This window comes from Anomalospiza imberbis, chromosome 5 (assembly GCF_031753505.1).
Source record: "Anomalospiza imberbis isolate Cuckoo-Finch-1a 21T00152 chromosome 5, ASM3175350v1, whole genome shotgun sequence".
In the NCBI taxonomy this organism is placed as follows: Eukaryota; Metazoa; Chordata; class Aves; order Passeriformes; family Viduidae; genus Anomalospiza; species Anomalospiza imberbis.
The window spans coordinates 9,798,583-9,821,347 of NC_089685.1; the positions used below are offsets into that span (position 1 = coordinate 9,798,583).

General features: G+C 35.0%; 1 protein-coding gene across 6 annotated transcripts in view; it reads left to right on the plus strand.

The window, feature by feature from the left end:
• CACNA2D1 (calcium voltage-gated channel auxiliary subunit alpha2delta 1) overlaps window positions 1–22,765 on the plus strand; it is a 362,532-nt gene that overhangs the window by 198,577 nt on the left and 141,190 nt on the right. For all 6 annotated transcript variants that reach the window (XR_010998941.1, XR_010998943.1, XR_010998942.1 and 3 more), the window contains exon 6: window positions 13,545–13,674. Coding sequence is in view for 3 of the 6 variants with exons in the window: in XM_068189573.1 (XP_068045674.1) it covers window positions 13,545–13,674 (130 nt within the window). In the remaining 3 variants the exon portion in view is untranslated. The remainder of the gene's footprint in view (window positions 1–13,544; window positions 13,675–22,765) is intronic.

The following is a 22,765-nucleotide window of genomic DNA, read 5'->3' on the forward strand; positions in this document are numbered from 1 at the left end:
CAAGTAGGTGTTGTACATAGAGCATATCTCTTTAGAGTTTATTTTTATGATTGCTATTCATTATGTGTGTAAGTTGCAGCAATTTCTAGATTTAATTTCTTCCCTGTCTGAACCTACGAATGTTTTTAACCAGGCCAAGATATTGCATATGTCATATTAATACTTATTCATATTTACATACCTAGTTCTCATATTTTCTGTTTGTCATATCTCTTGATGGTATGTGGTAGAATTAGGCATGTGAAAATTCCGCTGGAAAACATAATTTTCTGCTTGTTCCAGACAAATTTTTTTATGTTCTTGAAGTGTGATGATATTAAAATGGGCTATGTGACTAAATTTGTAAATAGATTGAAATATTAATTGGGTGGTGTTTGATGGAGATATTTTGAATTTGAATTTTTTGAGACCTTGGGCTGCATTTGTACTAGGTACTCTGATACTTAGCAATATGGCATGGATTCTATTGAGTTTTTGTTTGTTTTGGTTCCTCATTGTAATGGGTAGTAGCTGCACAGACAAATGCCTTATTATAGCCTTTTTAAAATATAGACAGAGGACACATTTTCACAGGGTAGTTTGCTCTTAAACTGACCTCGACCATGAGAGGGAAAGAAATTTGTGCTAGTATAAATTATATCTTTCATAACAAAGACTGTGAGAGAAGGACTGTTGATAGACCCATGTAAGTAACATTCTGGTAACCTTAGAGAATTTTCATTAGAACTCAAATTTCTAATCAGTAGTAAATGTCATATTTTTCAACTATATTTTCATTTTAATTATATATATATATATATATATATCTGGAAAACAAACCTATATCTTTTGGTACTGGAATGTATTGCTTGGAATTTGTACTTAAAGTCTGTAATAAACCTAACTTTTTATGAAATGAGGACAGAAAATTTGAAATATTCACATATTCCTTTACTCATTCCATTTTCCAAAAGTACTTCCTAGTTGTTGTACTTTTTGGTTACAGAGATTATTCCAAGCCTCTTTCCTGTGCTTCTCAAATATGCAACATATTAATAGATTTTATAACTTACTGTTTTCTAGGTAACATAGAACATACTTTGCTACATATGTTGAAATAGTTTAATTTGAATGAACATGTTTTAAAATTAACTGTCATGAAAAGGTTCATCCATATTTTATCTTTTTTTAATGTATCAATTTACTTGAACTACAGAGTGTTGTTTCTTGTGCACTGTGGTGTGTAATAAAAATAATATTTATGACAAAAATACACACTTCTTTCTGTAGTGAAGGTTCTGTTATAGAAATGAATTCTGTTACAAGACAATGCATAGGATTTTATCTTTCATATATGGGAAGGAGTGAGTAAACAGCAAAACCATACATTTATGTTTTTATATTTCATCTTTTCTTCATCATTCTTTATGTACAAGTGGAATTACTAATTTCTAGTAATTTCATGGTATTTTGACCTCCAGATTTTTTAGGAAAATTTGAGTGTTCTTGCTGAACTCATTTCTCTCTCACATCAGGAATCCTGTGTTTTCAGACAGAATGATTTGGATGCCATTAATTCTTTGGAAATCATTGGAACTGATAGTGAGGGCATGATTGACTTTGTCTCCTTTAGTACCAAGACTTTTTTGCATTGTTTAAAGGGGAACATGTTCCTTTTACCAAGTATCAGTGGGAAACGTTCAGGTCTTTCAATTTCAAGGTCTTACAGGTAAGCTTGAGTACAGGCAACAGGGGAAAAAAGGCATTCCTTTGAGCTTCCTGTTTCAATTATAGTGATCTATTGCCACAGGAAGCAGGGGTTCTTACTTTTTTTTTCTTTTCTTCTTTTTTTTACTAGTATTATGATTAAAAAAATAGGTGTCAGGTTTATATTCCTTTATTCAAATTCGCGCAAGTCTTCCCTTCTCTCACATGAATATATGTTCAAGGTTGAAATTAAAAATACATGATAATGAAATAAATGACTGCCCCAAAGCTATCTCTTACCTATATGTGAAACAGAGTTATGAAATAATAATGGCAAGAGTGATAACTGTAGTTGCCCGTGTCCTAAAAAGATGAGACTGTTCTTAATGTGGAGAGTCCTACCTGGAAGGCAAATTTGCACAAAAGAGCAGTGCTTGAAGTCTCCCCATGGAGGCTGAGTTTGTGCCACATCAAAGATCAGAATTCAGCCCTAAAGCTGGTGATTCATCAGTTTAATGGAAGATTTCTTGCTTCAGGATATTTCCTACTGATATCAAATGCGCGACTGATAACAATTGTAGCGAATGCAGCATAATTGTTTCTTGGTAAATAAAAGCAGGACCAAAAGCTGAACTTGTCATAGGATATTTATAGAATTTGAGGCAGTGATTTTTAACACTTTGTTACCTGATTACAGATCCCAATGTTGTATGAGTGCTTTGAAACGTGTGGGCCACGTTGGGACTTTTAAGTGTTACAAAAGAAAACAAATTACTCAATCGGATGTTTTTGTATGACTGACTGAAGAAGGAGGTAGGCTTTGAAAATTGCAAGTCAGATCAAGAGTCCTGGAAAGGACCACTTACAATATTTTAGTATTCAAAAGGGAGTTCTCTGTGGTGGTGTGGTGTGTGGTGTAGTGTAGGTGATGAAATGCAGGTCCTGTTCCTGCCCTACTCCTGACTGCAAATTGCAAATAGGAGCATTTCTGAACCAGCTGATGCAATCTGCAAAGAGCCAGATCACATTCCTTGGCCTTCCCACATAGCCATTCTCAACATGTTCTGTCTCTTTTTTTTTTTTTTTTTTTTTTTTTGGAGAATAGGTGGGGAAAAAAACAGGTTGAGGAAGAAAATAATATCTTTTATCATCAACAGAGTTAAAATCTTCCCGAGGTTTTAGTGTTGGTCTGTAAAATGGTGTGTTAAAGGTATTATTGCAGCTCTCTTTATGGTTGTGTATTGAAAATAAATTTTAATCCAGTGGGAAATCACGTTTTTCAGATCAAAAAACTTTGGAATTGCAACTTCAGCTGACCTTTGACATAAGTGTTTTCATTTACGGACTTTTTAAAAACTCTTTCAAAATCTACAGATTGACATGTGTCTTCTTCCTTTTGGCTGTATTTTGTTTTTCTTTGTTTTTTTGTTTGCTTTCTTCCGACATGCTTCTTTACTTGGGCAGATTATCTTTCTTAAACTTCCCTAAATTCCTTTGAATTATATTCTTCTACATTATTGCACTGTGTAGGATTTCACCATACTAGCATTTTTAAAAGTCATATAAATAGTCTTACACAGTGTTATGGCATTTTACTTATATTATGCTATGGTATTTAGTCTGCAGGGAAAGTTTGTGGTCTATAGGTTAGTGTATGGTTTAGTGTTACCTACTGCCTTTGTCTACCTAGATACAGCTTTCATTTATTTAGTGAAAAGCTGAATTAAATTTTTGTGACCGTGAATTAGCCTGTGATGTTTATATAGTGTTTTAAGCCCCATTAGTGGAGGAAAAAATAGATTAAGAGGCTTTCTGGAGGTCATGTAGTCCAACCTTCTTCTCAAAGCAGGTTTTTGCTGTTATTTATGTTGTTATTGACATAGAAGAAGGTAAAAATTAAGAAGAATGAGCAATAACAAATTAGTATGCTGCAGGATGTACAAAATCTAGACCTAGTCAGTATGACTGAAGTTACGAATGAACTGTGAAACAGGATCATTTGATGGCTTAGCAAACATGGCAAAGACAACTGCATTAGATGAAAAAATCTAATTAATTAAATGTTTACATTCAGTTGGTATTATAAGTAATTCCCAATGAAGCATTAAGATGATTTAACAGTTCTCATTCTCCAGGGATATGATCTTTAATCAGATGTGGGGGTAGTAAATGGTAGGCAGGGTAATTTATTCCAATAGGAGAAGAACAGTTCCTAGTTTGAAATTTAATTGGGTGATTTATGAAAAATCTAAATTCTCTAGAGCGTGTTTTGGTCTTGAAATTTAGATGACTAAGTATTTTACTGGACCTGGGTCAACAATGGATATTTTTATTTTATTTTATTACATATGTTTGAGTACACTCATGGGATGTGGAAGATCAGTGAAGGAGGCCATGAAATTTAAAGTATTTTTTTGTTTGTTTGTTTAATAATTAACTGGGGTTTTTTTCTGATTTCTTAGTAGTATTTCAATCAGTTAAAGGGAGATTTGCTTTTCTTTTAATATGATCCTGTATTCCCACAGTTGTCTAATGATATTATCTTATCTAGTCAAGCCACTGTTACAATCCGTGCTGAAGTAGGCAGACCTGACTATTTAAGGGCAGGCAGGAAGATCACTCTTAGTGAACACTTTGGTCACAAACCCCTGAGTTTCCCCAGACCATCACCCCATATAGAAGAGGACTAAGGTGGGACATTCAAATGGGATTACATGTCATGATCCCCAATCTCATGACCAGGATATATATCCCAGGAGGGATATGGAGATGTTGCCTGAACCTTCAGGAATGGAAGGGATGGAGTTAGGGACCACTGAGGCTAGTCAGACATATATGTGTCCATGGATCCAGGGGTGCTGATGTCATTATGAGGCAGCTCTCCATCATCCCTGAAACACTGTGGGGATTGGTGAGGTTTTCAATGACCTCGGAGTGGGGAAGTCACAATTATCTTTAGGAAGATAAATAAGTCTTACATTTCTTATGTGCTTAAATATTTAAATACCCATTTCATTTTACCTGTCAATGTAGCTCAAGAGAAAATAGGACAGGACAGAAATGAATTTTTGCATACTGATATTACTACAGCGGACTCTGTGTAGATTTGTAGTGAAGGTTACATATAATCTGTAAAAGTTAAAAAACTCACAAATTCCTTTATTACTATCTTTTACTCTTGTCGTGGTTTGACATGGAAGTGAATTCTTTCAGGAAGTTGGGTCAAACCCAAGTGGTCAAGTTTGGATATTGGCACCTAAAGTGACCACTGAAGGTATGGATACACCTCTGAGAACACAGGGGGTTAAAAGCAGGAACTCCCAAGAGCTCGCTCTCTTTGGTTCCGGTCAGGGTGCTGTGCAGACCTCCCCTGCCCAGCCATGGGGCTGGGTGGGGAGGGGAAGCCATGAGGCCTGGTCGAGGTGAGCCGAGGGGTAGAAGGACTGGAACCGAGCCAGCTCCTGTGGATGGAAGGGTGGAGAGAAGCGGAGATGCCTTTGTTGTCCCCCCCCAGAGGGAAGAGACAGAGAGTCCGGACGGCACCTGTAACTTTACCGGCAGAGGAGAAGGAGGAGGGGGAAGGTGCCCAGCCTTGGCCTTGGGAATCAGCTGCTGGGCAGAGATATCAGCTGTCCAGGGAGTCTGAACTTTTAACCCTTTCCTGGGAAATGAAGGCTTTGTAAAATATTACTCCTCCTTGATTTGAAGTAGAAGAGAGACAGTCTGGGATCCGAGATGATAGAAGAGGAAATTGTTGAGTTGGGAGGAGATGATGGAGTGGCTTGTGGCTGGACTTTTCTTGTTAGCCATAGACTGAACCAAATTCTCCCGACAGAAGCTGCACTTAGGGGGATGTGTTGGTGGGCCAAGAGACCTGTTTCAGTGATTATCAGCAGAGGAATGGAGAGAACAGAGGAGAGTTGAAGAAGGCGGGGAGAGGCCCTCTGTCTTCGAGAAAGAAGAAGAGGAGAAGAAGACCTCTGTTCTTGAACCCTCGGCCCCAGGGGAAAATGGGGGGGACTGTAGTCCCGAGATGAGAAACTGAACTGTTGTCTCTTTTGGTCCTTGGCAAAGCATCCTTAAAGGAGCCCTGTGAGCAGTCTGTCCATGCACGGTGGTGAGAGCACTGTGACATGGAAAGGAGAGTGTCACCATGGCAGATTTTCTCCGGGTGATTACCATGTGTGACATAGAAACACAAGGGTGGCAATTGTGTTTCCTGGGGGGTCTGTGGCACCAGAGAGACTCCTGTCTCCCTTGATGGACTGAGTATTTGATTATCTGAAGGGTGGCAACTTGATCAGGATCCTGGGTGGTGTCTCACTGTGGGTTTGTTTGGAAATTAGGTGGGAGGAGGAGAGGTGTTTTGGAAGGTCTTCATCCAGAATTTAGTGTTTGTAGTTTTATAGTAGTAGTAGATTAATAAAGTTCTTTTCTTTGTTATTAAGCTTGGGCCTGCTCTGCTCTGTTCCTGATCACATCTCACAGCAATTATTTGGAAAGGTGTATTTTCATGGGGTCACTGGCATTGCGCCAGTGTCAAACCATGACAACTCTGAAAGGGGTTTTTTAGCTTATTGAAAAGTAATACCTTATAAATGTTCCTTTTTGTCAAAAATTAAGAAATTTATAGAAATATATGATTACCTGAATTATGTTATATAAGGCACCCTCATAGATGTAATGTCAACTATTTTAAACAAAAGACTTCCAGAAGCTTGGATTTCTATTTTTAAAATCTTTCCACCTGAAGAAATTGGGAAAACCCAGATGTTCCCACTTGTTTATCTAGAATACAATTAATTGAAATGCTACAATATTTTAACAGGATCATAAAATAGTTTTGATTGGAAGGAATGTTTACAGTTCATCTACTCCAAGCCTGTGAAATAAGCAGGGACATCATCAGCTAGATTAGGTTGCTCAGAGACCAAACCAACCTGACCTTTAATGTTTCCATAGATGGAGGCATCTACCACTTCTCTGGGCAACTTTTCCCAGTGTTTTACTACCTTCATCTCTCAATATTTCTTCCTTATATCATGTCTGAATCTACCCTCTTTTAGTTGTAAGCTATTACCCTTTGTCTGGTATCAAGAGACCCTGCTAAAAAAGTCTGTCCCCAAATTTCCAGGTCTCTACATTTGATCAGTTAATTTAAAGGATTCATTTATTGATGAAACCAAATTCATGATGCATTGAATTCTGTGAACAGGTCAAAATATAAATAAAAAGAAAACACTATTATGTATGTGATAGATAATAATTGTGTGTATATCTAAAAGTTCTCATCAGAAGCTGTGAACCATAAAGGTTAGTTAAATGAATGCATAAACTCCCCACATGGTTTTGCACCATCCAAAAAATATCTTATAGTCTTGTATACAGTAGATAGGGACAAGCCTGTAAGTAGCTGTATAGAAATTATCATAGACAAAAGATAGCTGCTTTATAAAATTAGCCTAAGAGGCAAACAAATACTTCTAAATTATTTTGACTTTATATTTCTACATACTGACATTACTCAGTTGACAGAATGCTGGAAATTAAATAATTTCTATAAGGGAATTTATCTTTTTTTCAATATCAGTACTCAATCCAGAGTTCCATTTGTTTTATCATTGACTTACAGTTACCAACTGATCCATTAGAAGATATGGAAACATTGAAAACACTGAAAGCAACTCTTATCTGTATTAAATATAATGACACTTGAGAATGACACACTGACAAACAAAAATATAAATTATTTCCTTACTAAATTCCCTCCTAGTTCCCTTTCTGAAGCTATCCACACCTTGCTTACATTTGAAAAAAAAATTCTTATGTTTATATGTGCATATGTATATATTCTTATGTTTAATACCTCCCTGTTATATAACAGAAAAATATTTTGGTTCTTCTGAGCCAACTGTTTTCTTGTTTTATTTGTAAAATAAACTGTTTTTTCCCTAAGAGTAGGCAGAAGGATGTCACTTAAAATCATCATGTTGCAAAGGGAAGCCCAGAGTCCCCTGCTGACACAGAGTGAAAACAAAATAATCTCTTCATAGTTCCGTCACAACCTCCTGAATGCACTCAGCAGTCTTCCCACAGCTGGAAAATCACAGCTAGTGAAAAGGAGATAAAAAATGTTATCAGAAGGCAATGCACTCATTACATTATCTAAAATGCAGTAAAGTGCTGTGGCTATTAGAAATGCATTCTAGCTGCTCTTCAAAATTAACTCATAATCCTTAGAAGAGCTGTCCTCAGTCCTTGCTTGCTGCAGGCATTTACTGAGCTGTGTGCTTCAAGCAACATCCCATTTTACTCCCCCTGTTAGGTCCAGCTCTAACTTTTTAATGGGGCCACAAGCATTTTCAGAGGGGCTCTGTATGTTGCTCTACCAAATTATTTTCCTCAGGGAGGAAAAAAAAAAACCCAGGAAAACAGCAAAACTAACTAAAACAGAAAAAGAATAAGAGTACAGAACTGAGCACAGGAGAAATATGTGCTTATTTTGTATATGACAGTTTCATTTGTACAGAGTAGATATGGGAGGTAATTAAAAGAAGTGAACCTCAATTGTTTAAAAATTTGCATTTAGAAATTTCAGTAGATATCCAGAAATAAAAACCAGTCTGACATGAAAAACCAGTATTGAGATGAAAATATAAAACTTTCGGAGTTCTGCAAGGTAAGACAGGAAGTAATCACTGAGGAAGAAATTTGCATATTTATTATTTACAACGATTATAATTCCATCTCTACATTCATTCTTTAGAATGGTGGTGGTAGGGACAGTGAGGTTTTGTGCAGAACACAGTCCCTGGATATGAAGGCAATGGAAAATACTAGCAAACAATTAATTTCTGTTGTACATAAATATGAAAGCAGGCAGGTGTCATTGTTCCTGGCTGGATATCAGTTCAGGAATTGAAAGAAATCTACTTTTATTCCTTCATCATGCTAAATCTTTATGATGCTTTGAGCAAGTTGTTCCTGAAAAGAATCTGCTTTCAGAAAACAACTGAAGATTGCTTCACTTTGGTGATGAGGTTTTATGTTTTGCGGATTTTTTTTTTTTTTTTTTTTTTTTTTTTTTTTTTTTGTAAATAGTTTTCTGGTTGTGAATTTTCAACATCTGCAAAAAACAAAGAAAAAAATTTATACAAATGGGAAAGTATTTTCATTTCCACAATGACCAGTATTTTTCAACTAAATGAAAATTTATTAGTAGAGATAAAAAATCCACTCATCTTCTTACACCTGTGATGATGGAAAGTAACTGAATGCTGTGGAAAGGAATCAGGATAAGTTTGGCTGCGGTAAAATGGACACCTAGACTATGTCACAATTTCTTTCTTGAAATGATCTTTAAAAATTTTGTTTTAATGGATGTTTTCTTTTCTAGACTAATCGTTTAGTAGAACTTTTTGGCATAAAGCTTCCACTTAACTCATGTAAATACATTAATTTTTGTTCAGAAAGCCCTCTAGAGAGAAGCTGCATTATTTCTGCTATGTACTTGGCTTATAAAAAAGATGCAGAAGGTACCCTCCAGTTTATTGTACATCATGCCAAGAAAGATTTAGAAATAATCACAAAGAATAGCTGCAAAAAACCTCTTTTCTTGTGTTTTAGCAGCTATATAAATTTCCTTTTTATCCTGACGGTGAATGATAGACATAGGAAAAAACCCAACTTTATTTATTAACCAAAAAAGCCCCCAAAAGCCTAAAAATGGCACAAATGTGAACTGAAAAGAGAAATGAATTTTATCTACCTCTCAAGGGAGGAAGAAAACTGGTCTGGAAATTCATTGCAGCGAAATGAGTGAGTTATTTTGCTGACTGTCAGTGGTAGGTAACAATGTAATGCAATAAGTGAAGGCCAGGTTTGAATAGATAGAAAATTAATCTTCAGCCACTGTCTCCTGTGGGATTTTTCTGTGCCAGTATTGATTGCATCTCAGCTTCTGACTTGAGAGAGAAATTGGTTGGAGTTGGGTTTTAATTATATTCACATGCAGGATCATTTTCCATCAAAATAGGTGTTTTTCTACTTTTATGAGAACAAAGTTTAACTGGGTATAAAACTGTACCAACTGACACCACAGTCTGGCAGGCTTTTCATTGCAATGCAAGACTAATAATTAACAATATAGAGGTTTTTCTTATTAATCATTCTTTTTTTTTATTTTATTTTTTTTTTTTAGATTTAAGCTGCTTGAAATTCAATAATTTGCAAATTAAAACCAAATAGATTTATTTTCTGTAGTAGGATCTACTATAGTATAAATCTGGATGTGTGAGGCTTGGTACAGCATTTATTGGTCTTTCTTGTCAGGAGGGAGTGGCCCACGTGAGTTCAGCACTAATTTGCCAATAACGGTTCTGATACTTACCTGTTATGTACAGAACCAGTTCAGACACCTTTAGATTTACTGAACAAATTGTTCCTGTGTGAGGGTAACTTCAAAATTTTTAAAGGATTTTGTTACTTGTTGTCTTTTGTTTTTGGGCAGATTGATGTGTTGTTTCAGTATCAGAGCTGTACATCACAAAATGCTCACACCAAGGTCAACAAGAGCAGTGTGAAAGCATCTACATTACTTTATGTAGTTTTAAATCCATTGCCTGCATTAATGAATTTGAGAAGAGTTTTTAGATTAAGATTTAGTTTTTAGATTTAGATTTTTTGTTGAGTATCATGGCATATCAGTAGGAATAACAACAGATTCAGTCACAGTCTTTTTCAGGGGGATCAGTGAGTGTGTGTTATTAGAAATATGAGAAGTAGATTTTTATTTTTCTTTTTTATTTTAAGGCATTCAGGTCTTAATTAATTAAATAGTTTCAATGTCAACAAAGTTTAATCAGATTTTGGCAGTAGACATGAAGCTTCTTTCATAGCATATGAGTGAATGGAAGGACTGAAAGGTTGTATTTATTAATTGGAATGAAATTGCAATATCAAGTAGAAGAAACATGATCATTTTATGTTGCAATGCTTCAGGAATTTCAAGCAAAAATTGAAATATATTGTAATACAAAAACTTATGCTCAAGACCTGCTAAGATGGACTGTATGGAACAATGTGTGATTCTTGGGATTGTTTTTTGTAGGGCCAGAAGCTAAACTTTGATGAGCTTTGACTAGTCAGTCCGTTCCAGCTCAGGATATTCTTTGATTCTATGTTCTTGCCATTTCTCTTTTACCATACCCATTCCCTCCCAAATATTTCTTGTGGAAATTTAGTTGAAAGAAATCTTTTGACATTCACTCATTCTGGTATTTTAGTGTGGTTCTGCGGCCTCATGATCCCCAATTCTTTTCTGAAGTGTACTGTGAAAGCCTTGAGGGTTTGTAGTCACTGCTACTAATTTTTAGAAATAAAGAGTGTTAGAATATTTTTTTAAATCAAATTACTTTCCAACAGAAGGGAGATTTTGCCACATGAATGATTGATTATTGGGATTGCATTTGCATAATTAGAAAAAGTCATTACTTTGAGCAATTTTAAGCTAAAAGATAACTTGTGGAAAGAATTCCAGAATTTGTGTAATGTTTGGCACGCCAGTTTTGGGGCAGGAAAAAAAAAGCATGTGGGATAATACAGAAGCAAAAAAAAACCAACCAAACATCACAACAAAAACCTATGAAAAATTGAACCAAATTAGGTCTGAAGGTGTCATAATGCTGTGTCATTTCAAATCATATAATGCATCAAGTGTTACTGATCCTGGCTTTAGTCTGCACCCTTTGAAGTAAGTTGTAATGGTTGTGAGCCTTGTCTGGCTGCCAGTTGCCCTTAAAGCATGTTGCCCACAACATGACTATCTATCACATTCTACTGTACCACCACCTCCCTCCAGCAGTGGAGGGGTGAGAAAACAAGACAATAAAAGACTCATGGATTGAGATAAAGCCAGTTTAATAAAGAAAAGCAAAGTCCAAAAATTGAAGCAATGGAAATAAAAAAACATTTATTCTTTACTTCCCAACAGCAGGAAATGTACAAATACCTTGTGAGAAGTAGGATCTTAGGACACACAGCAGCTGCTCCACAAATGCTCCACCTTAATAATGAATGTCACCTTTCTCCTCATTTCTCTGAGCTTGTAATACTGAACATAACATCCTTAGAAAGGAGTATCTCTTTGATCAGCAGAGGTCAGCTGTGCTATGTCCCCTCCCAAAATCTTGCCCATTCCCAGAATGAGGTTAAATACTAAGCAACAAATTTACCTTCTCAGCATAAGATATAGTAGCTGTGCTGCATAAAAATAGTCAAAATGAGTACCCAGCTTCTTTTCTTCTGGAAGTTTAGTAGACTTGTGAGATTCATCTCACCTAATTCTAGGCAGCTGTATTGCTGACTTCTACATCTAGGTGATTTGCACAAGAGCTACTTCTACAATCGATCAAGAGTAGGAGGCACTTCTAAAGCATGATTCATGTCATGGGAAATAGGTATCTAATTAGGATAAGATGAATTGCACTCTAAACTTTCCCATTTCTCTTCATTCTTTATGAAGGCAGCCTGCAGTGATGAGCACAACATTGCTGGATTTTCGAAATTGGTGGTTGTCACTGGTTAGATGAGTTCTGCCCTTTGTATTGCCGAAGGAAACCAGTTCTTTAAAATCCACCCAGGCTTTTGCTGCTTACTTCAGTCAGCTTTTGAATCCATACTTAGAATGGCATTGTTCTGTAAAGTTGAGATGAAGCAGATGAGAAAACATGGGCAGTTTCATTACATGGCCTTGTGGATAAGCTAAAATTTATCTGTCTGTACTTTGATAGAGGATAATAAACAGAATGACCTCAGCACACACATGCCCGACTGACCATCAGGTGCTTCACTGTCAGCACTATTTATCAAGCATAGCACATTTTCAAAGACTGACTCTATAGTATTAAAAATATCTTTTTAATTGCCTCCAATAGCTGGCCTGAGTAATCATTCAGTATCATGGTTGCTATATTATTGCTTTAAGTGGCAGTCAGCCCACGGCGTGGGGCCTCCTGTTGTAGCTGCAGCTGAGACAGGTGAAGACACTGCCACCTCCTCTTTGGCCTTCCCTACCTCCTTGCTTCCACACTTCATGCAGTTTTTGTAGCTGGGTTAGAAAAATTCTCTGCTTTTCAAAATGTTTAAGAACTAGTACAAACTGACTGAGTGAATTGGAAGGAATCAAGAAATGTGTATCAGGGTGCAGACAGCTGAGAAAAGATTGGAACCCAAGGTACACAGGTGATGGTGAGCACCTGAGTGTTTAGGAACCTTTCCCCTCAGACAGATGTAGCCAGTACATGGGATTTCACTGAGATGTGCTTAGAATAAATCAATGAAAAAAACTTGATTTAATCAGAAATTCTGAGAAGGCTTAATTTCCTTGTTTTGTCCAGATGTACACCACTGTTTCTGAAAAATCTGTTTTTACAATGTATATGGGTGGTATCATTTTTAGAGTTGTAATTTGTGATATAATCTGCAGAAGGAAAAAAAAAAGAGTAATATTTAAGACTTGGTGCAAATCATTACATGTAATAAAAGGTAATTAATCTGACTTGTGTTATGGGTGTAAAAATTCCATGCAGTTATGAAATCTAAGTGTGCAAGGTGTTAGGCTCATACGTTTCTTTTGCAGATCTTCATTTCACTGAAAGCATTGGGTAAATCAAAACTGAAAGCAAGCTATAATAAATCTTCCTTGACCCGGAGAATCTAATTGTGTTTATATGCAAATGCAAAATGTTAGCAATGAAAGAAAAGCTATGGTTTTTTTTACGTAAAAAAGAAAATGTAAGAGGCATTTTTTGAGCATATTTTTTAATATTTTTCCCTTTACATATTTTTTCTTTAAAAAGCCTGAAAAGAATGAAACTGAATCTGGCAGCCAGAGAATCAGACCAGTATTTGAAGACGATCCTGTTTTCCGACGGCAAACATCTTACCAACATGCAGCAGTCCACATACCAACAGATATTTATGAAGGCTGTAAGTGGCATGTGAAAAAGTGATTTTATATTTTAATTCTAAACTCATTATTTGTGTCCCATTCTTAAAACAATGTTTGTCTCAATTTTTAGTACAAGTTTGCTGTTATTGTCACCTTTACTTCTTTCAGTGCTACTTCATAGATGTGTTGTATTAGGGATATGGTTAATTTTATGAATTGGTAGATGCTGCAGTTAAACAGATCCATTAGGATTGGATCTGATTTTCACAAATGTAACTGGAGGTGAAAAAATCCTCTTGCATATTCTGATTTTCTGATCCATTCTTTCTCCGTGCTATTCACATTTAATACAAACAATTCTTGACAGCTCTTCTTTACACTCTGTTTGGCCTCAGGCAGAGATGAGTCCTGAAAACATTTTAAAGTATCTCATAAGGTGGTACAGTTTAGGGAAGTAGCATGCATTGTGAGCTCTTAGTACCAATATTTCATCCAGTGCATTTTTAGAAATGCAGTAACAGACTGGCAGAAAATTTACATAAAGTCTTTCTAAACTATGCAAAAAATAATATATATATGTGTGTGTGTATACAGATGAGGATTCTTTAACTGTATTTCAAAACTATTTATCTTTCAAGATGGAAATAATCCCTGTGCTCATCATCAAGCAAAAATCTTTGTACAACCAAAAGACATTTCAGCATTCAAAGGAGCTGAATATTTTTTTTTAAATGGGAAGAAAATAAAATAGAATTTGTATTTTTAAGTTTTGATTTTTTTTATTTAAGGTCCTAATTTCAAGCATGCAGTCTTTTTCCTCTTTTAAAGTCTCATCAGGAGGAAGGAGACCCTAGTGTGACCTGAGCTTTTTAAAATTCATGGCCACAGTTGCGTGCAGCTTCCATAAATGGCACCGGGATGAAAATGGAAATGTCAGTATGATGGGGGAAAGAATCATAGTAGCTTGTATTCTTATATGGTGAGCTTGACTGACAGACCTAAAGGATTATTCTGGGATTCTAGCTTTAATAAGTGCTAAAGTGCACCTTAATTGCAGGATTACAGAGAAGTGACAGGCCATTTCCTTTTTTTTTATTTTTTGGAAGAGAATTGATACTTCACTGTTAAAATGTTGAAAATACTCATCTCCAGTTATTAGGGTATTTGTAAATGCCGTGTGAACTTTGGTATAAAATTGGCATCGTAACAGTACATAAAATGTTTTCTTCTTGTGTTGAATTTAACATTTTAAATGGATTTCCTGAGGACACATATCCCTTAAAAGTGTATACTATGTGACGTTACAGCACAGCCCATAAACCTGAAAAGGAAGACAGGTTACGATTTCCACAGGAAAGGTACAACTTTAGTATCTAATAAAAGTATAATAACAGAAAGAAATGTGCATTTCTGGATAAAGGTAATTGTATGTGCAACATATATGGTTCATGATTCTTTGGGTCTGGTTTTTATATGAATTACCAGAGAAGTGGAAGCCTAGAAAATTGCCAGGAGGTCCGTAATTCTGTGTCAGAAAAATCATGTTGTTGGATGTCTGGGTAACTTTTAGTTACAAATGGAATTTTCAGAGATAACAGCTTGAGAATACCTAAAAGTGACAGATTTCATGTCAATAAACACAAAATGTTCACCAAGTTCAGTTTAATAGTTACAAAGTTCATGTGTCCTCTGAAACACAAGTGAGCAATTGCGAGGTAGTCATTCACCAACAGATTTCCAAAAGTAGAATTTAGTGTTGTTCTTTTCACATTATGATCTACAATCAATTTTTATAAATCTAGAAAGACAAATAATGCATCTTGAACACTGTTGTCATTTTTCTGCCTGTTCATGGGAGCTAATCTGTCATTTCTTGGGAGGTTTCAGTGTCCACTATAACAGGGAGCAGCTGTACATTTGAAAATAGTATCTGCAATTCCCTGTATAAATCCCAATCTGCTTGGAAGCATTCGTAACACAGGCATTACAACGAATCCTTCTGAGAAGCAGTGGAAGAGACATAGTCCACAGGTTATACAGCTTGGAAGCCAATTTCTTTTGACTGAATTATGCCTTGGCTAGAAGATTTCATTTTTTATCCTTTATTGTATGTGCTTTGCAGGTGGCCAAAAGAAACAAAAATTGCTCTTTGAATCTCACAGAACGGTTTTCAATGACTAGATATTTGACTTGCCTATTCCTCCTTGAGATTGGTTTTCATTTCTCTTGCCTCTTACAGCAGCACATTGTTGTCTCTAGGGGAAAAGGACAATTACTGTTAGAGCCACATAGGATCTGGATTTTCACGTGGGCCTGTCAATCACGCTTTCTCATGTAATTAATTATTTTGTGTATGAAACCAGGAATTTGACTCTTAACCGTAGAATCATAGAATCGTTAGGGTTGGAAGAGACCTTTAAGATGATCAATATGCTACCTATTAAAATGCTTTCTATTTATGTTTCATTTCTATTGTAGTTCTTACTTATGATTATTAAGTCTTTTTTAAATTGAATCAAATAATCAATTTCGGTCCACTTATATTTTTGAAATTGAGAAACTGGTTTGTCTAATAATTCGTTAATGGTGCACAACCTACTTAAAATCTAGTGTGGTCTATCAAGAAATATAATTTTCTTCCTACATATATAGTGATTTGCTTTGTTTGGAATACAGAGATGAGCTTCTTGTGAATTAGTTCCTTGTACTTCACCATAAAAATATGAGATACATCATAGCAAAATATCCATTTACTACATCCAGGTTATTACTTTGTGAGTTATTTGATTGTAGAAAAAAGTATTATGAAAGTTGTTTTTGTTTTTTTTTTTTGTTTTGTTTTGTTTTGTTTTATTGTTTTTTTTTTTGTTTGTGTGTTTGTTTTTGCTTTTTTCTTTTCCTGGATCTTGTGCCAAAACCATTGCAGAGACAGGAGAAAGTCTAAGGAGTTAACTTATTTGCCTGTTTCTGAGGATTAAAGAAAAGTGGCAATCCTAATAAAATAGAACCAGATCAGACTTTTAATTCAGTATTTTTCCAGAGGCCCATTTAGGTTTTGAAATAAAATCAATCTTCAGCTGAAAACAGAACAGACTCTCAGGTCTTCTTTGTACCACATGCATTGGGAATTAGTCATGCATCTCCTATTAGTAATAGCTGAAGTCTTGTTTCTAAATCCTCATTAAAACTGTACCCTCCTCATCCATAAGCAGAATATAGGAACTGCAGGTAGAAGTAAGAGGAAATCCCTGGCACAAGGAAGCAAGGTTCATCTTCCCAGTGGATACGCCACATGCCCTCACTGTCTGGGATCCACTCTCCCCATCTGCTGCAGTGATTCCTCTAGTCTGTGTCTGCGCTGGTGTTATGGTTTGAGGTGAGGTGTTAGGCAAAGCACACAATCCAGGTTTGCTTTTTTCTGTGCGGTTATTCCTACTTTACTCCCTTTAAATCAGAAATACTGCTTCCACATGTCACTTACTACTTGATTAGCATGGAAGAGCTGATTAAAGTGTCAGGTTGAAAGTAATGTGTCATGAACATGACAACATGACTTTGAATATATTTCAACAGCAACCAGCAAGGAAAAAGGGCTTCCCTTCTTCCCTTCAATAATATTGAGGTACAAATAACTGATGGTTCATATACCTTAGTAATAATAAAATATAAATACTGTTGCTTCGTATTCCCCTTTCATGGCAAATTTTTTCTGTTGTCTGAAGTCTTGTATTTATTATATATTATTTGATATCAAGTTTGGCAGTGGACATATATTTTGCCTTTCTAGTGGTGCATCATATCTGTAAATAATTAGTTATGGATAAAGTATTTTGACATTCTAGTACTCCAGTGTATCACTCAAGAGCAATAAAAAATTTTAGAAATAATTTTAAAAATTTGAGTTAGTCGCTAAAGTGATTTTTATCTTGGCCAGAATATTATTTCCTTGGTAAATTTTTAAAATGTTGTACAGTTTTGGCTTATCTTGTGTAAATCAGGCTAAGAGCTTGAAAAGAAAAAAAATACCATTTGGGAACAGCAGTCTAGTGGAAGGCGTTCGAGCACATGGCAGGAATGTTGGAAGTAGATGATCTTTAAGGTCACTTCTAACTCAATCCATTCTGTGATTCTGTGAACAAAAACCTTAAAAATACTGGGAAGTGAAACCATGAGTGTGACACTATTACCCCTCCAAAAGAAACCCCCAATTTAAATAAACTAGGAAAAAGTGTGTTATCATTTATTCATTGAAGGTCTTATGTGTGGATAACAAATCAGATTTATTAAGGAATCTGAGATGGATAAAGTGTTGTGTAAATATTTTAACATGCTACATCCACATTCTTTAAATATTTAAAGACAATAAAACATTTGTGGGCTTATTTTTCCTATTTAATTTAAATACCAGTTACAGACAGCCAAGACACTTTTATTATTTAAATTAATTAGTTCAGCATATTTTAAGATTAATGCTTTTGATTTATTTTTTGTGATAGCTGACAAACTGAAGGTATTCTGGTTTATTGTGAGGGGTAAATGAATAGTGCAGGTTTGCTTACATCAGAGATTGAAAAACAATTGTTTTGAGTCTCTGATTTTGTGTGTGTTCACACCTTTAAATTTGGAAATAATTATTATGTATGTCTTGTGCATATAACATGTGAGATTACTTTTTTTTTTTTTTTGGTATTCTCCATTATTTTAATCAGGGAGTTATTTGTGAAAACATGTAATGAGTGAAGTAGACCTTTAAATGAATTTCAGTGTCAGCCTGTTTTAAATACCAAGGACTATGGCTTGGGGTAACTATAAAGCAAATGTTAGTTGCAGCTAAGTCCCTAAGTACTGCCTGGTTGGTTCAGTATTAAACCTGGAAGGAAAATACCGATGCAGAAGCTTAAGTAAAGAACTCTAGGGTCAGTATTGCTTTTTATGCTCTGACAATTACAGTTGGGTTTTTTCCTCCCCCAAGTAGATTGCTAAAGCTCCCTGAATTAAATTCTTATTTGAATAATCATCAAAAAGAAATAGATTTTCTAACTTGATGAAAAAGCTTGTTTCTGTCACAATCCAGAAGGCCAAACAAGTTGAGTATGTTCCACTGCAAATAGGTATTTTTATTTTGGTACTGGGATTAGTACCATTAGTTTAATTGGATGGATGGTCTAGCATAATCACTTGACATCAATCTGACCATGACTTCTGTCTAAAGTTATCAAAATTTAAGATAATAAGGTAGAATAAGGAAAGACTTTTTTGTAGCCAAAGTAATTTTTTCCACTTTGAATGACTAAATTAGTTAGGTACATGCTATTTTGAAAATACAGATGTTGTAAGAAATTCTCAGTGTTGATTTAAAGCAATCTGCCTAAAAATAATGCATCCAAAAAATTATATAATAGCATACTCTCAAACTGAATATTTGAGAATCCATTTTGTCCTGGAAAGTTTTTCCAAGACTAACTCTTTGTTAATGTGACATACAGTTTTTAATGGGAAAAGAAATAGTGGCAAATCTGAAATAGAACATACTTCTGTTATAATTCCAGGTACTCTTCTAAACTTGCATTGTCTTAAGTTGTTTGTTAAAAAATTTCAGATGTTCCTGCAAAATAAAAACAGATTTTTTTTCAGAAGTAAATACCTTAGGCTTTCATAGAGACACAGTTTTCTAAACACAAGTTTCTTCTGAAAGTAGATATTATGAAATATTCTACCCCTGAACTGAAAAATCATTATTTTAAATGAATCAAGGGTTAGCTATTTATAATCAATATGATTGATTTTATTTATTTGTATGTATTAGTGTGAGAGCTGACTAAAAGAGAGCGTGATGAGAGTCTTGATACTTAACACTCAGAAACTTTCCTGGAATGGTAATTTTTGTTTTTTAATATTTTCAAAAAATAAGTTTATATTTAGAAACATTTGAAGGAAGCTATATAACAGAATTATTGTGCCCAAAAATAATTGGGCTAGTGTTTGAACTGTACTATGCTTTTTTATTTGTCTTGAGTTGGAAACAATAGATACTATTTTTTTCTATCTGTTGTTTTGTGTTGAAGAGTTTTCTAAGCTATCAGTTTAAGTACTTTTACAGCTTAGAGCTGTATTTTATGTATTTTACATCTATTCTAATAATTTAACCTGGGGAAATTAAATACTGTATTCAAGAAAACAGTCACAACTCACTAGCAATTCATGATGGGAATTTTCTCTTTATCATGGTGAAGCCTTTTGTCCTCTACAGTAATTTGTTACAGGGATGAAAAGAAGTTACGTGGTTTACTTCATGATTCTTTGGAAAAAAAAAAATCTTCATATTGTTGTGGTGATCTTCTCTTGCCAGGTGCTATTTTTACTTCCATATAGTTTTTTTCTATAGATCTAATTTTGGCAGAAATAATATTTTCATTTCCACTGCCAACTTTCCTTTATGAGTAAGCATATTAAGACAGCATATCTGCACCCATGCAGACATCCTAGTTTTCTCTGTTTCTGTGTTCAGCATGCTTCCAGAGAATCCCAAACTTCATGGTTACCATCTGTACTTCATTAAAAAAATGCACTGAATAGTTGTCTTCTAATCTTCTAAGTTCCTATTTGTCAGGGACAGAAATTTACCTTCTAATTAATATCTTAAAAAAAAAATCTCTTTTCCAGCATACTTCACCTTTATTTCATAAATATTTTAAAAAATATTTCATTACAAAAGAACTCCTATATTGCTAAAATATAAATATGTCAGGGTATTGTACTGACACACAATTCCTCATGAAAACCACATTCCACAGCAACAAATCACATTTTAGTATGTTAACACTTATTTCTTTTTAAATGGAATAAAATATATAAAAAATATTTTTCCTATTTAAGTTGTGGAAATGATTAATTTATTTCCTTTTTGCTGTTGTTGTTGTTCATGCTATTTTTAAAAAAGAGGCAAACTAAAAAATATTGAGTTTTCAATAAAACAAAACAGGCCTTAGGCTTGGGCCTTACCCATGGCTGTGGGCTTTTTTCACATTGACCCCTCTCTGCACCATCAGCTGCCAACATTTCTATATCATGTCTTTCCTGTTTTTATAACCAGAAATTCATCTGCATGGACCACTCACATGACACAGTCTTCTTAAATACTCAGAGGATATGATCTCCTACATGTTCAGAATTTTTAATATCACAGTGAGTTGTGAAAAGCCATACCAGAAGCCAAAGTTCTGTTACCTACTTAAGCTGGTCCTTGTGATGTGTCTTCAACAAATTAGAATACCATACAATGAAGAGATTTTTCTTCCCATTGATTTTGAAAACTCTGGAGTTTAAACAGAAAGATGCCAAAACAACTTTGTGTTCCTATTTAATTTCTTTTCCCGAAATGTATAACATTAATTTGTACAGTTTGTAAAAAAACAAAAGTGCGAAAAACACTTTTCTAATAATGGAATGGTGATTAGCATTAGCATTCAGAGTAGCTGCCTCTCTCTGCAGGTTTCTTCACCAGCGATATGGTGTGCATCAAGAATTATCTTGGACTTCATAGCAGGTCCTGAGATTCCAGTGTCTGTTAGGCTGCTTGACTGAGTTGTTCAAGCTGTACGTACTGCCAAAATCTATTTTGGAGAACAGATGATTGCTGCTACTCCTCAGATCCCTTTCCATTTCTTTTGCAGTGTATTCTCTCTTATGCAGAGCTTGAAATAGCAATTAATGTTGAACCCTCTTGTACCAAGAGGGAAAAGTTGGCTCTGCAGTAGGATTGGCAATGTTCTTATGGTAAAAATAGCTAATGGTGGCCTTTGTATTTTTGCAATACAGACTGCTAAGCAGAACACCAAATATCATGTTCATTATTCAACTTATTAAAAATATAAGACAATTTAAACAACCACCAATAAATGTTTAGCTGTATTTCAGTTTGTTAAACAAGTAGATATGATGATTTAAGTTGACTGCTAGGAAAAAAAAGTGCTAAATTGCTTGAAATTATTTATATCTAACAAGAAAATACCAATTTTTTGTGGATACTATTAAAGATGTTCTTTCTTAAGGACCTTAAATCATACTTTAAATGGGAGTTCAAGAGCTTTGGAATATGCCTTGATTGCCCTGATAGCCTGTCAATTCTTTTTTTCTCCTCTCCTCAAACAAGTTTGCCTTTTTTTTTTCTCAGTTGTTCTTTTCAGTTCAGTGTGTTGAGATCTAAACGAGGAAAGAGAGGAGAAGGAATGGGAAACCCTGGCCTTCCCCTTTTTCCTTCTTTCTCTGGTCTGGCACAAGCTGCCAGCTCTGCTCTGGGCTGTGCAGGTGACACCCTCTGTCACCCTGTGCAAAGCTGTAGAAGAGCACATTAACTGTGCAGGCAACTTCTGCCTCCACCTCTGCCCCAGTGGCATCTGGTGGGGTTGTCTGGGCTGAAAGGGGATGAGCTGAGCAAAGACTTGTACAAGTCCTTAAAGATGAGGGCAAGGTAATTTAAAGCCAGTAATGTAATATAAACTGCAGAAAATAACTAACATGTATTGCCAAGAGCAAGTACCTGATGCATACAGAGATATCTTCTATGACTCAAAAATAATGTGTTTCAATAACAAGAGTTTGTTTGTTCTTTACTTGACCCAGACAAATTATGAGGAATATCTGTCAATGCCTGTCAGTTTTTTTTCTCTTGGGCAGTGTGAAATATTTTGTATGGAACCATCCCTCTACTCATTACATTTTTATAACTGTCTTGTTGTTTTGTCTTGGTTTTAATATCTAAGAGGTTTAATATGCTTATTATCAACAGAGTTATGAAAGATTTCCCCCTGGAAAGAAATGTAGTTTTCAGCTTTTCAATGTTACAAAAGAAATTTGGTTTTTGTAAAACTAATTTTTTTTAATAATTGGTCCTCATATTTCTGAATGTCTTGTATTTCCAGCCTTTAATACTACAGCTGTGAATTTTGCTGAGTTTGAGGCAACCAAGCTCTTACTTATGATTTTTTTAAATCTCTACTGGTTAAAAATTATATCCCTGTGCTATTGCCCTTTACAAGACTTACATGATGAATCCTTATAAATTTTTTCTGTAAAAATACTTCATTGATTTGATTCTTTCAGAAGAAAGTGAAATAAAGTTTTTAAGTT